Raw genomic sequence first — 12,693 nt, 5'->3', positions numbered from 1 at the left:
CGGGTGCTAACGCTGCTTGGTGTCGCTCTCCCCAGCTATGGCATCTCGGGAGGCTTCCGAAACATCCTTCTTCAGCCTGAGCGGTGTAAGAGAGCGGATGCGGGAGAAGAAAAACGGTGCCTTGAGGACTGCGAAGCTGAATGCCTCGCTTGCATCAAAAATAAAAACGAAAATCATTAGTGAGTGTATTTTGCCTTGGAGCGCGTGCAGAGGCTGGCAGATCCGTCAGCTTGTAACTGTGCCTTTGGCCGTGGTGGTGGGTGGCACTCTTACTCACAGCTTACATTTAGCAGCTGCTTCTCTGCCTGTGGGTTTCTAGTGAATTCAGAACTCATCTCATTCTGCAAATGAGTGTCAAGCACGACTTGAGGTACCCAGAGGTGCCTGAGGTTTCTGTGACTGGCAGGTTTAACGCAGGACCTTTGGAGCAGCAGCTGGGGGCATCACAGGCTGCTCATCATCAGCATCTCAGGTGGCATTAGAGAGCTGTGTCTGGGTAACCGAGTCCTCAGGGTCCAGGCAGGAAAAATAAGAGGTGTGGAAAGTATTTTAGTGTATGTGCAGTCTTGTGCAGAAGCTAACCCAACTGTGATTTGTTTTTATGGAAGAAATAATGCAACAATAGTGCATGAGATAATTTGGACTACCTTAATTAGACTAAAAAGATAGAGATTTCTGTTACTTTTATTTATTTCTTTTGAAACTGGGAAACATGGATCTAAAACTGCCCAAGGGCTGCTAGAGAGGAAAGTAAGTTTTTCTCCTTTTTGGATGGAAATGGGGACTCAGAGCTATAGGTGACTTGTTCAGAGTCAGAAGCATAGCTTTCTATGCTCAGGACCTGAACCACACCATCATTCACTAAGAATTGAAGCAGTAGCTTGCTGACAGAGCATGACCTCCTGAGGATGGAGAGGGTATCTGTCTGAAGTGTTGCAGGTTATTATGGAAAGTTTTTTCCTGCTCTTCTCTGGGGACTTCTATAGCTGGAAGGAATTATACTGCTGACTTTGTGTGGGGACTATTGAGTTCTAGAGAGCTGAGCCCAAGGGAGGCTATTCTGGGAAAAGGAAGGAGTACAGTGAGAGAAGAGGCATGGATAAAACCTTGGATGCTGATTATGTGTGGTATTTCTCTATCCCGTACAGACAACTCCTCTACTATTAAAGTCTCCCTAAAGCACAACAATAAAGCACTGGCCCTGGCCCTCAATGCGGCGAAAGCCAACGCACAGCGGCTCACCCAGGAGAAGACCATCTTACAAAAGGAGGTGGAACAGTGCCACTTCCAGAATGCTGTGCTGCGGCACAAGCTCTCCTTCCTGGTATGGCACTAACAGTGTGGCTGGCATGGGGAGGGGCGGTGGGCAAGGTGTGCAGCACTAGGATCTCAGCCTTGGGAGGAGTGAGCTGTCACTGATTTTCCATACTCTCTGCACATGAAAAATATCACCATTCATTTGCTTGCTCTTCCTCCAAGATGTGTTCTCCATAGAACATACCTTGCTCTGGCTACCAGCATTCTTGTTGGAATAGATGTTTTTATTCAATGTCTTTATGATTTCTCTTTCTTTATTACCTCGATATAGGATAACGTCTTGAAAGAACTTGAAAACGTTATGGCTGCAGTTAAGATGGCCCGGCTGTCTCAGGTACCATGGCAAATGTGAACACACTGCTCTGGGAAGGGGGCTATGTTTGTCTCTGTCTTTTGCTTTGTGTTGCCTGCTCACTTTCAGTGTTTGATTCTTCAACTGTTTTTCTTTGCTTGCTTGAATTTTGCTGGCTGCATCCTCGTTTTTAGCTTGGTGTTAACGATTTCCAGGGTAACAACTTCTGTAGGAAAGGCTACAGTTTTAAACTGCTTCCCTCTGGGTCATTGTCCAGGAGGCTCTTCTGCTAGGACAGGTTGTGACTTCTCTTCAATTTATTTTTTTTAAGTGTTGCTATGGCAACTTGGGATAGGGAATAGGGCACTTTCCATATGTCTTGTCTTATGGATAGGTGGGAAAATACTCCTGCTTCCTAGTCTCTCTCAAATTATCTGAACTAGTTTAACTTAATTCTTAAACCTGTGGAGACAAAATCTGACTCTGCTGCGGTTTGTCCCATAATTTGTGCAGTTTTAAATGGGCGAGGGTCACCAGCAGTATTTGACAGACTTTCCAGGGTGAAACTGGGCTGCTGCTGTTCCTGTGCAGCTTCCTGCACGGGGGATTGCAAGAGCTTTAAACCACCCTTCTATTTCTCTGTTTTCCAGTTCCATACAAGTCCTGCATCCTTGTCCAGTCGCCAGAAGAGCAGCATAGCTGAAGATAGCTGGGCTGATGACATTGCAGATGGTCAGCTTGTGAGGTGGGCCTTAATGTCACATATTGCCATGCTTATCCTGAATTTCTATATGCTAAACTTCCTCTTGTGTTTTATGTGTGTGCCCAGTTGTCTTTTACATGAGATGGCTTCTCTAACTCACCACTGCTTGATGTTTTCCTTTACTCTGTGTCTTTCTGCTGCCACTCCTTTCTTGTTTGTCCTGATGCCAAGTCTATGCATAAACTGGTCCTCTCCCCCTTTGTTTGAAAGTGCATTGCTTTTAGGTAGTTTTTCCTTCATAGCTGGGAAGCACTGCAAGATTTCCTTGAGTGAGTGCATGCCATAGCTGGCTGCTTTGACGATGGTTACCTATAAATGCTTAGTAGTCATCTGCTTGTACGATGTAAACTTGTGTTTTGGGAAGAAGGTCAGAGCTGGATCTCTTAAAATGTATTTGAAGTTCTGTTTCTTGTTTGTCTAGTCTTCCCTTTGAACACAGGGGAGCCCTTGGAGCTGCCCACACACATACCTCCAAGCAGCCATGTTGGTGTTCCACAGCAAGGTGAACCTGTGGTCACAACCTGTGTGCTGAAAGGCCTTACTTGTTACTTCAGCGTATTTTTCTCCTTCTTCTGTGTGAGCAGTGGTGTGTTTTCCTTATGAGTTGTGCTTGCACAAAAATGGAAATCTGTCCTAGCTGGGTAGCGTGTATTCTTCAGCACTTGAGGCCTCCAGAAACGTATTTCAGTCATTCTTGATGGAGGTGAAAGCTGTAGCTATTCTGCTGGATTCAGGGGCCTGTCACAGGTATGGAACATACTCCATTGCTGTTATTCCTTCTCACCAGGGCTGCAGGGATGCCAATGAGGGTGCCTGTTTCCAAGCTGTGTGATGCAGGACAGGAAGGTGGCAGCTCAAGAGCAGTACAGACATACTCACTAGATCTTCAGAGACCTGCTTCTAATGAGCCCCTGCAAATTGTGCCTGTTGCCTCCAAAGATACTTTGCCTCCACAGCCTGCTGAGAAGCCTCAGTCCCACCAGGAAGAGAATGGGAAGAAGCCAACTGAAGCAATGGAAGCACAAGAGGCGTTTCTTGACTCTCACCTCTTTGGAGGTAAATTTGCATTTTCTGCTGTTCTTCTGGTGTGACTCTGTGTGTCTGTGTTCAGAAATGAATGAGTGCAGCACCATAGCTCCAGTTAGTTCCTAACCATCACTCCCCAATGACTGCATGCTTGACTCCCCATGATCTGCATGCTTCAGTGATGCTGATATCGCTAGAATTACTTATATCCCAGAATGGGATGTCTTGGTGGGGATGTTTGGCATGTTTGCAATAGCTCAAGATCACTCATCAGGCTTTCTGAGTAATAGGAACTGAGCTTACATAAGACTTTCAGAAATGTCTGAGGGTGCAGAATCTGACTAGATGCACATCTTCTGTTCCTTGTGGATTTGCCATATAAACAATAGCTCTCATACAGATCATCAGCATTCCTAAATATTAGGGCTGGTTAAGGGATCTTGCTTTGGGCTGCCTTTCTTTTCTGAGAGGAGCCAGCTGAACAATTCTGTTACACAGTAAGTTTGGCGAGTCCCTGTAGAGACAAAAATCACTGTTTTTGTATGCTCTGGATTTGTGGCAGTGTGTGGGGCATGGCTTTTAGTGGTACGGAGAAAGCTGGCATTTGCCTGCTGCATTTCTCAGTCTTGGGAATAAATTTTGTCTTTCCAACAGAGGCTTCGTGTACCGACCAACAGAATCCTAACAATTTGCCAGCGCTTACCTGGGAAAGTCATCCTCTTTCATATGAGGGCGATGGGATGGCAAAACATTTCTTTGATCATTCCTTACAAGGGCACGTTACTCAGAGGAGAAAGCGTTCCACCCTGTTTGCAACAAGCACTCCGTCTTCTGGTGTGGATATCTTCCCACATGTCAGTTCCACTCAGGCAGCTCAGTGCAGTATCACAAAGGACAGCAGCAGTTCCAGGAAGAGCAACCCACAGCCACAGCTGAAATCTCCCAGCTCCCTGGTTTCACCTCGTCAAACCACTGTTACTGCTGATAGAAAATCTTTGGGTAAAGAGACTTTCTGTGATCAGCCACAAGCTAAAGAAACTGGCTGTGGTGTTGAAATGGACCCCAGCTATAGCCAAGTCCCTGAGTTTCTTCCTGTAAGGGTTAAAAGCAAAGGTAATTGTAAAACTGGTGAGAAAATAACTGTTAAAAAAGCAAGCACAGGAAAAAAGAAAACAAATGCAATTAAAAACAATGCAGAAAGTAGCCCTGATATACCTGAAAGTGAAGAGAGTACTCAAAATGGAAAGAAGCTTCGTCCGCCAAAAGTTGCAACATACTCTAGTGAGTCTGAAGATTCTGAGATGAGACACCTACCTGAAGGTGAAGAGAGTACTCAAAATGGAAAGAAGCTTCTTCAGCCAAAAGTTGCAATATATTCTAGTGAGTCTGAAGATTCTGAGATGAGACAGAAGGCTTGTGTGGGGGCTTTCGATAGGAAGAACAGAGGCTGTAGTATGGAGCAAAATTCCTGCTCTCCTGATGAATTCAAAGATCTCAGAAGAACATATGTGGTGAATGTACCACAGCTTCACAGTCTTGGAAGTGGTGAATTACTGCAACAGATTAAGAAGGAAGCTATCTTTGAGATCCAAAGTATGGAGAGCTTGTCAAAAAGCCCAGTTCGTACCTTAAGTCATGAATTTCCCTCAGATGAATCCAGTCTACAAAATTCTCTTTTCTTGAAGAAAGAGACCTCAAGTGCCTGTGCTTTGCAAGACAACTCAAGTGTGAGCACAAAGAGTATCAAACAGAAAATCAACAGAAAAACTAGAGTAATTAGGCAGAGAGATGACTCTGTTGATGAGAATTTGCCAAACAGTGTGAAAATAGAAGACAATGCTGAAGAATACACTAAAAGAAGCCAGACAAGCAAGAAGACGACTGTCAGGAAAAGCAGTTGTAGTGATCAGAGAAATGAAGTTGATGTTTTTGGGCCATGTATAGATGTTCAAGGAGTAGCTAAGGAGAACACAAAGGATTCACTGGGTAATCTTAAACGTAGCAGGAAAACTTACATTGTCTGTCCTTTCGATCTTGCAGGAAACTTGGATTGTGTTCAGAGAGATTTTGAAGGAGGTGAAATTGTACCTCCCAGGTCTATTCCTGGGAGCAAAGCTAGCAAAATCCCCAGATTTCAGAGAACGGTAGCTGGTCAGAGCAATAAAAAACAGACAGAGGACCTTCAAGAAAAGGGGCAAGCTGAAGTTGACAATAACTTGAAAGCTTTGAAAAAAAAGGCCTGTCCCAAAACAAAGCCGAAGAGGAAGACCTCTAGACCTCCAGAGAGTGATTCCCTGGCCAGACAAAGTGATGGTGCCAAGGCGCTTATTGGAAGTTCAGCAGAACTTGCATCCAAGCAAACTGTCCTGATGGGGGAGTTTTCCTGCATTACAGATCTGCTGTCTGAGCCAGATGCCTTCCTGGAGGAGCAAATAGCTGACATATCGCTTACAAATAATCTTATGGACCCTTCACAGAGTCTTGAATCTTCATCTGTGACCTCTTCTGCAGCTTTGCCTGTCAGCTCCAAGCTTACAGATATACCAGTTTACAAGAGCTTAAGTAATGAGGGCAACAGAATGCCAGAGAAGTCCTCTGTTTGGCTGGAAAGGTCCCTGATATTTAAAGGAAAGACTGCAGAGGAAATACCTGGGGAAAGAAACCAAGTTGAGTCAAGTTCTCAAAGCTCACCTTCACAGCAGCCTGGTACGTGGTAGGCTGGGAGAGGACCTGTTTGTGTGTTTGGAGATAAGTGCCAAAAATCCATGCAGCAAGTGCTTATACTTTTCTTCCCCTCCTCTCTTTTTCAAAGATCCGTGTCCCATACATGATTTATGCTTCCACCTGTGCTAGCCAGTAATTTCTGTGGCTGCATTTGCTTCTAGTTTATTAGCATTCCTGTAAGAATTTCTGGTCACTAGTTCATGTGTGGATATTGGGAAAAGACTAGGAGCATGTGCTGCCAGTGTTGCTTTACCATTCTTGTTATCTACAGGGCATGCCCGTCAATTTAGAAAATCAATTACTCAAGCAGTTGAAAAATACAATTTGATGCTGACCCTGCCTAATAGAGTCAGTATTATTGGGGCACAGAATATGTTGAAGATGCAGGTTTTTGGTCCAGAATGGTCAGTCCTACAAGTTTTCAGACTTCATACCTCTAGGTGGAATTTTCAATGGAAATTGATCAGGAGATACCTAAATTCTCTTGGTTGTGTTTTTTGGGACAAAAATGGCCTCCTGAGTGTAGAGGGAACATGAATTGATTTAGGATTGTGCAATGTTCAGAGAAACCTGGTAATGGAGCCCTTCTCTGTTTGGCAGCTGTATTTCTTAGGACACCCAGAAATAATATGGCAACACTTTGATCAATTCATGTGTGAATGTCTCCCTTTGCAGAGACGAGGCCACTACAGGATGTGACCAATGCCAGGACTCTGTCTTCCTCCAGCTCAGAAGAAGTGTCAGGGCGCTCATCCAGGCGGAGACGAGCCCCAGCCTGCTATGCAGAACCAAAAATCAACAGGTTGGGCTTTAAACTATTCCTTTCCATGACTGTTCCCATGCTGCAACTCCTGCTCTGCTGTCATGTGCTCACTCTCCAGGGCTAGACCCTCTGTCACTTTGTTGGTCTTTAAGTTCCTCTTGAAGTTCATGTTTCTGTGATCCTCTTCTACCACAGTGTGGTTAAGCCAAAATTCTGCACGCGTGTGCAGGCTTCTGTTAACAAGCTAACAAGGATGTTATTTCCCTCCCTGAAACGAGCCCATCTCTGAGCAGACTGCATCTATGGTATGCCACTGCCAATGAGGGATTAGTGTGAGGATGAAATACAGGCTAAACAAAAGACAGCCAAGTGAAAGTCTTGATTTCACTTGCTGCCATTCTGTGATATCTAAAGTCTTACCCAACAACTAAGTAATAATTCCATCTTAATTGTGTCTCAGTGAAGGAAATGCTAGGTTTTGAGGAGGGTTCTCCCCTTAGGCTGTACCTATATTTATTTTTTCTGGCAGATACAAGTACCTAAACAAGTAGCTGCATCTTTTTCCTAAGAAACTCTAGATTCAGTACATCCAATGGCTACTGTACAGAACCATTTAAGTCCTAAAATGATGACTTTGTGGTTATGCTACTCGGTAGTACTGTTTTTTCCCTGAAAAGTGATACAGTTTGAACATTCTGTGAGGAGCTGGTTGTACTGGGTCAGAAGGTACTCTGTACTAGTACAGCTGTTCCTGTTCTGGACAAAAAACAAACTCTACCACTCAGTCATCCTACAGTGGAAGCATTTCAGTGTAGTCAGAATTTTAGAGACTGAAATCATACATGTATTCAAGAAATACCTTGATGTATTAAATCTAACCTTTTTGGTTCTGCAGTAAACTGAGGCGGGGTGACCCATTTACAAACACAGAGTTCCTCCATTCTCCTCTCTACAAAACCAAAAAAAAGAAAACTGTCAAAGCCAAGGATATTACCAAGAAGATCAAAGAGGAAAAATTATTTCCTGAAGGATGTCCCAGTGCCAAGGCAGGCACGCTAGTAACAATAAGAGACACGGAGCCAGAAGTAAAATAATTGTTGAACAGCACCCCCCTGCCCCACGCTAGAATTCTCTCATGTTTTGCATAGCTTACTTTTTGTTTTAATTTTAAACTATCAATAAAGTCTTCTATGTGGGCAGTATAAAAGCTTTGTGATATTTATTCCACACCCTCCCCCCATCCACCTTTGAATGCTGGAGTGCTTGTCTGCAAAGTCTTTAAGCACAAGTACTTGTGGCACTGCAGGCAGGTAGTTGGCTCTGCCAGTTCTCTCCTGGCCCTGCACAAGCCTGGGAAGAGTACACCTTGGAAGGCTGATCTTCTGGCATTGCAGATACCCACAAGGGCTCTGAAAGGGTTGCAGCAGCCCAGGCTTTGACAGGAAATAGAAGAGGCATACTGACATACTACCTACCATTACTTCCTGTAAGAGGTGGTTTCTGTACAGGTGGAGCATCCCCCTGGGAAGTAACATTTAGGGTTGATTACTGAAGCCTTGGCCAGCCCCAAAAGTCACAGCTCTCTGCTATTCTGGAAGGGAGCCCTGTCAGAATAACTGATATGTCCCCTCCCACAGTATTTTCTGTCAGTGGGGATTTGCGTAACTATGGAGTTGAAAATGGAGCCTTCCACTATTCCTGAGCGTGCAATACCTAGGACACAGATGCACACATCTAACTACATCAGTGTCAGCATTAAAGGTAAGTTAGGCCATACTTTGATCAAAGACAACTTTTACTGGGGTCTGCTGATGGGAGTGCTGGTGCAAAGGGCTATTGCTGCTGCTGGAAGCTACAAGGGCCCTTGCCCAGGAGCTCTGTGAAGCAGCTGGTATGCTGTGAAGCAGACAGTTGTGTTTCAGGAAATCCTGTGCTCTTTTCCATTGCAGACTGAGTTCCCACGGGCCTCTAGTACTGGCTTTTTTAGGGTCTACTGGTGTCTAACTGGTCTACTAACTTTGAAGGTTACTGATACTAAATGTTTGAGGGAGTGGTGGGGAAAAGAAATCATTGTATGAGTAGTAAAGGGGAAGGGAACGTGCCTCCTTGGAAGAAGGAAAAGTTTCCAGGGAGAGGGATGCTCTGTTCTTCTAAGTTACTGCTGCTTCTCCCAACATAGAGACAAGTGTTCCTTTCTCTCCTTAGCACTTTAGCAATATCCATCATTTCATGAGGATAGATTGGATCTTGCTGTACTCTGCAGAATCCTCCAGAAGATGGAAACTTTGTTAGTAGAGAGGGAAAATAGTGTCAAATGCAGTCAGGTATAAATGCTGCTACATGGCTTACACTTAAGCTATACTATTAAGTCATTAAAACAAACAAAAAGTGTAAGATTTAAAAACACCCACTTACTTGTTCAGTTTCCTGAAAGGTACTAAGCTTTCCCTGGTGCTCTATAACTCTGGAAGCCAGGTAGGAGCTAGTAAATAACAAGGAATTTGTTAAAAGGTGCCGCTGCAGTATGACCTGCCTGACTGTGGCACAGTAATTTGAACTACTGATGTCAGAAGCCAGGCAGGAACATAGATCTCAATGATTGTTTCTGTTGCTTCTATGGGTCAGCAATGGTATTTTTTCCAGCTGCACTTCTTACATGCTTGTGTTAATAACAGAATAGCAGACTACTGTGTTTGTTCACATTGAATGCACAGGGACAGCTGCTAGCAGTTGTAGAGCTGCATTTCCAACACATGCTCATCCCAAAACAAATGTTAATACTAGTTGATCTAGTCTAACATTGCATTTCTATCCTAACCAACATTACAGCTAGTCAGCTGTAGTGACAGTATCTCATGCATAGCCAGTTTCTGACCTTTGTGGAGTGGTGGTGTATCAGTTTGAGTTTATACTAGTCCCAAAATGAAATTTCAATGGAAAGGGTAGTTTTAAATTCTTAGAATCACAGAAGCATGGGAGTTGGAAAAGACCTCTAAGATCATCAAGTCCAACTGTGCCTACCACCATGCTACAGATCACCTATTGCTATGCACCAGAACAAATTAAAACTCTAAGAAGGAAGAGATTTTGTGTTTATATCACACCCTATAAGTTTGTCCCAGCATGTACTGGACTGTGCTTAAAGGTACTGGAATCTCTCTCAGAGGCAGAATTTCCCCTTATCTGCTAATCACACAAAGGAGGGAGAGACACAAAGAATGTTAGTTGGCTTTTATTTTAGTCTGAACTAAAATATTCTTTAAAAAAACCCCAAACACAAAACCACACATGGAATAGTTTTTCACAGTCATGATCTGACTTGCTGTATCACAACAGGCAGGGTAAGTAATAGCCCAGACAACTGGAGAAAAGTTTTGCACCTTTATCAATTGTGGGGTGGGGGAAGAGGTAACAGTTCCTATGCTTCACATCCAGTCAGAAGGAGTATAACTAAATGCATGGCCTGCATTTAGACACCGCAGCATGGCTTTATTAGGCTCTTAGCCTATAGGGTTTGTTTCCAGCATTTACTAAGTGCTTCTTCTCAAATACTACAGTCCCGACTGTAGCAATGGGCCCAAATCCCTTCATATCAGGATACTATGCTCTGGTTGGCACTAAAAGTTAAATTAAGTAAGAGAGGGGCTGCAGTAGTGCTGGCATAGCCCTGTGAGCTCACTTATACTCACTGGATAGTACTAGAGAGATGAGGACGGTTCTGATTTCTAAGGTCTGTTGGACAGTAAGTCACCACTGGTTTGACCAGAGCTGTGACACAGACTTGCTTTCAGTCTGAGAGGAAGAGAGAAAAGAAACACAGATCACAAAGTCATGGACAGAAACCTCAGGTCTGCTGTGAGTTACATTAGGAATGCAGATCCACATTGAGCTTGAATACTATCACATTCAGCTGCTTGGCAAAAGTAAGGCTTAGCCCAGCAGCTCAAGGGGTTTAAGAAAACCATGGTCTTTTAAAAAAAGTGTACATGTTCCTTTTTGTCTAGTATTTAAAATGTTACACAGAGTGTGATACAGTGCCACTTATACTCTGGTGTAAGTGGGAGACGCTTTGTTAGTGAAGCTTGAGTAGAACCTGTGCCTTAAAGTTTAGGTAGAGAGGCCAGCTTCCCCTTCAAGTTTTCAGCAAGCTTGTCCATGAACTCAAAGGTGTTCAGGTAGTCAGAGCGTGTGACACTAAGGGGGGAAAACAAAACAAGACAGACATTAGTTGTAAAGCCACTCAAACAAAGCAGGGGAAGACTTTTAAAGAACTAAAACCAAAAGAGTTCCCCTACTCATCAGGCTGATGTTTTTTGCCAAAAGGCTGCAGGAAAGAGGTAGCCAGGTGGTATTCTGCAGTGAACTAGGTCTCTATCCTAATAAGTGGACAGGGCAGGATTTGGCCAACATAGCCAGCCTGTCATTAAGATAAATCTTTGCAGTTCCTTTATTTTTTTTCCCCCATTCATTTGGTACAATAGCAGGGCCAGAGCAACCTAGACTAAGCTAAATGGGGCAGGAAGTGTCTCACATTCTGTTTGTACAGCACCAGGTACAAACGAACCCTGTTCTGTGGTGAGACTCCAGCAATTCTTCACTATACTAGAGTAACTTTCCAGCAAACACTGTTCAGAAACACCTAGCAAACCAGACTCCTCCAAGCACAGCTTATTACTTCATACACTTACTTAGGTAGGCCTTTGATACAAGCAGCAAGGTCCTTTGTCATGAAGCCAGATTCGATGGTTTCAATGCAGACTTCTTCCAGGGCAACTGCAAAGTTCTTGAGGCTAGTGTTGTTGTCCAGCTTAGCTCTGTGAGCTAGTCCTCTTGTCCATGCAAAGATGGAGGCTGAGAGAGAATACCAGATTACTATCCTCCTAGAACTCCCTGGACATTGTTCTAAATGGTCACGTGGAACAGTAATTATTTTTAAATATTAATAAAACTGAAAACAGACAGAAAAAAGACAGAAAATCTGGTATGGGAAATAACTTACCTTCATCTAGGCATCTTTTGCATTTTGTGCAGCTCTGAAGAAAAGTAAACCCCATAAACTACTCCCTGCCTCCAGCAATCTCTGTGTGTGCCATTTTATCTTATTTCGTTCCTGCCCAAATCAGAAAGAATGGCTGGTGGTAGGATGTAGTATGTATGTGGTTTGGGGGGTGGCTGGGTCTTTGGAGCATCAGGAAGGGGAGTAAAACAGAAACCAGCCAACCTAAATCTTAAGGCCATTCTGGCTATAAACACAGTGTTTGCTGCAGAGCGAGAGCATGTCTCAAAGGCTAGGTTAGGTCTAGCTTATTGCTTACACTCGCTCCTTTCCAGCCTGTTGTTTTTGCTCCAGGCTGCACTGTCTCCATGGAAGAAAAATGCATTCTGAACTACCAGTTTCACCAGTCAGTGGTGCAATTCTCTGCAAAAAGGATGCAGATGTTCCTACTCCAAACCTGTTCTTTCATGTGTAGAGATCACTGAAGGGCAGCGAAAAGCAGCTCACCAATGGGGTTAGTGGAGGTTTCTTGGCCTTTCTGGTGCATGCGGTAGTGACGAGTAACCGTTCCATGAGCGGCTTCTGCTTCGACAGTCTTGCCATCAGGGCAGATCAGCACACTGGTCATCATCCCCAGAGAGCCATAGCCTACAGAATACACAGTTTAAAAAGTTCAGTGTCTCCTCTGAACAGACCCCTTAAGTTCCCCTTAATCCTCCCATCCTACAATCCCTCTACATCTTCCCAGCCTTGATGTGAGTATCCCTGAACAGCAGCAGTGCTGCTGCAACTAACTGGCTAGTCCTGGCACA

General features: G+C 44.0%; 2 protein-coding genes across 2 annotated transcripts in view; one reads left to right on the top strand and one right to left on the bottom strand.

The window, feature by feature from the left end:
* Positions 1–34: 34 nt before the first annotated feature.
* Positions 35–7,979, top strand: SGO2 (shugoshin 2; the record flags this gene model as incomplete). The annotated part of the gene is made up of 9 exons (XM_010168699.2): positions 35–179; positions 1,149–1,324; positions 1,589–1,651; positions 2,260–2,354; positions 3,160–3,428; positions 4,053–4,619; positions 4,719–6,104; positions 6,798–6,924; positions 7,781–7,979. Coding segments are annotated over 9 exons (3,027 nt in total), but the record flags the coding sequence as incomplete, so codon positions are not given.
* Positions 7,980–10,673: 2,694 nt separating this feature from the next.
* The window catches only part of IDH1 (isocitrate dehydrogenase (NADP(+)) 1), a 10,244-nt gene continuing 8,224 nt past the window's right edge, over positions 10,674–12,693 (bottom strand). Inside the window, exons 6-8 of the mRNA XM_010168698.1 lie at positions 12,389–12,529; positions 11,574–11,736; positions 10,674–11,079 (exon numbers count right to left, since the gene is read on the bottom strand). Of these exons, the coding sequence (XP_010167000.1) occupies positions 10,986–11,079; positions 11,574–11,736; positions 12,389–12,529 (398 nt within the window). The 3' untranslated portion in view covers positions 10,674–10,985. The remainder of the gene's footprint in view (positions 11,080–11,573; positions 11,737–12,388; positions 12,530–12,693) is intronic.

The sequence above is a fragment of the Antrostomus carolinensis genome, unplaced genomic scaffold (genome assembly GCF_000700745.2).
Source record: "Antrostomus carolinensis isolate BGI_N321 unplaced genomic scaffold, ASM70074v2 scaffold39605, whole genome shotgun sequence".
Lineage (NCBI taxonomy): Eukaryota > Metazoa > Chordata > Aves > Caprimulgiformes > Caprimulgidae > Antrostomus > Antrostomus carolinensis.
The sequence above is the reverse complement of the archived record's forward strand: the minus strand, read 5'-3'. Positions and strand labels throughout refer to the sequence as shown.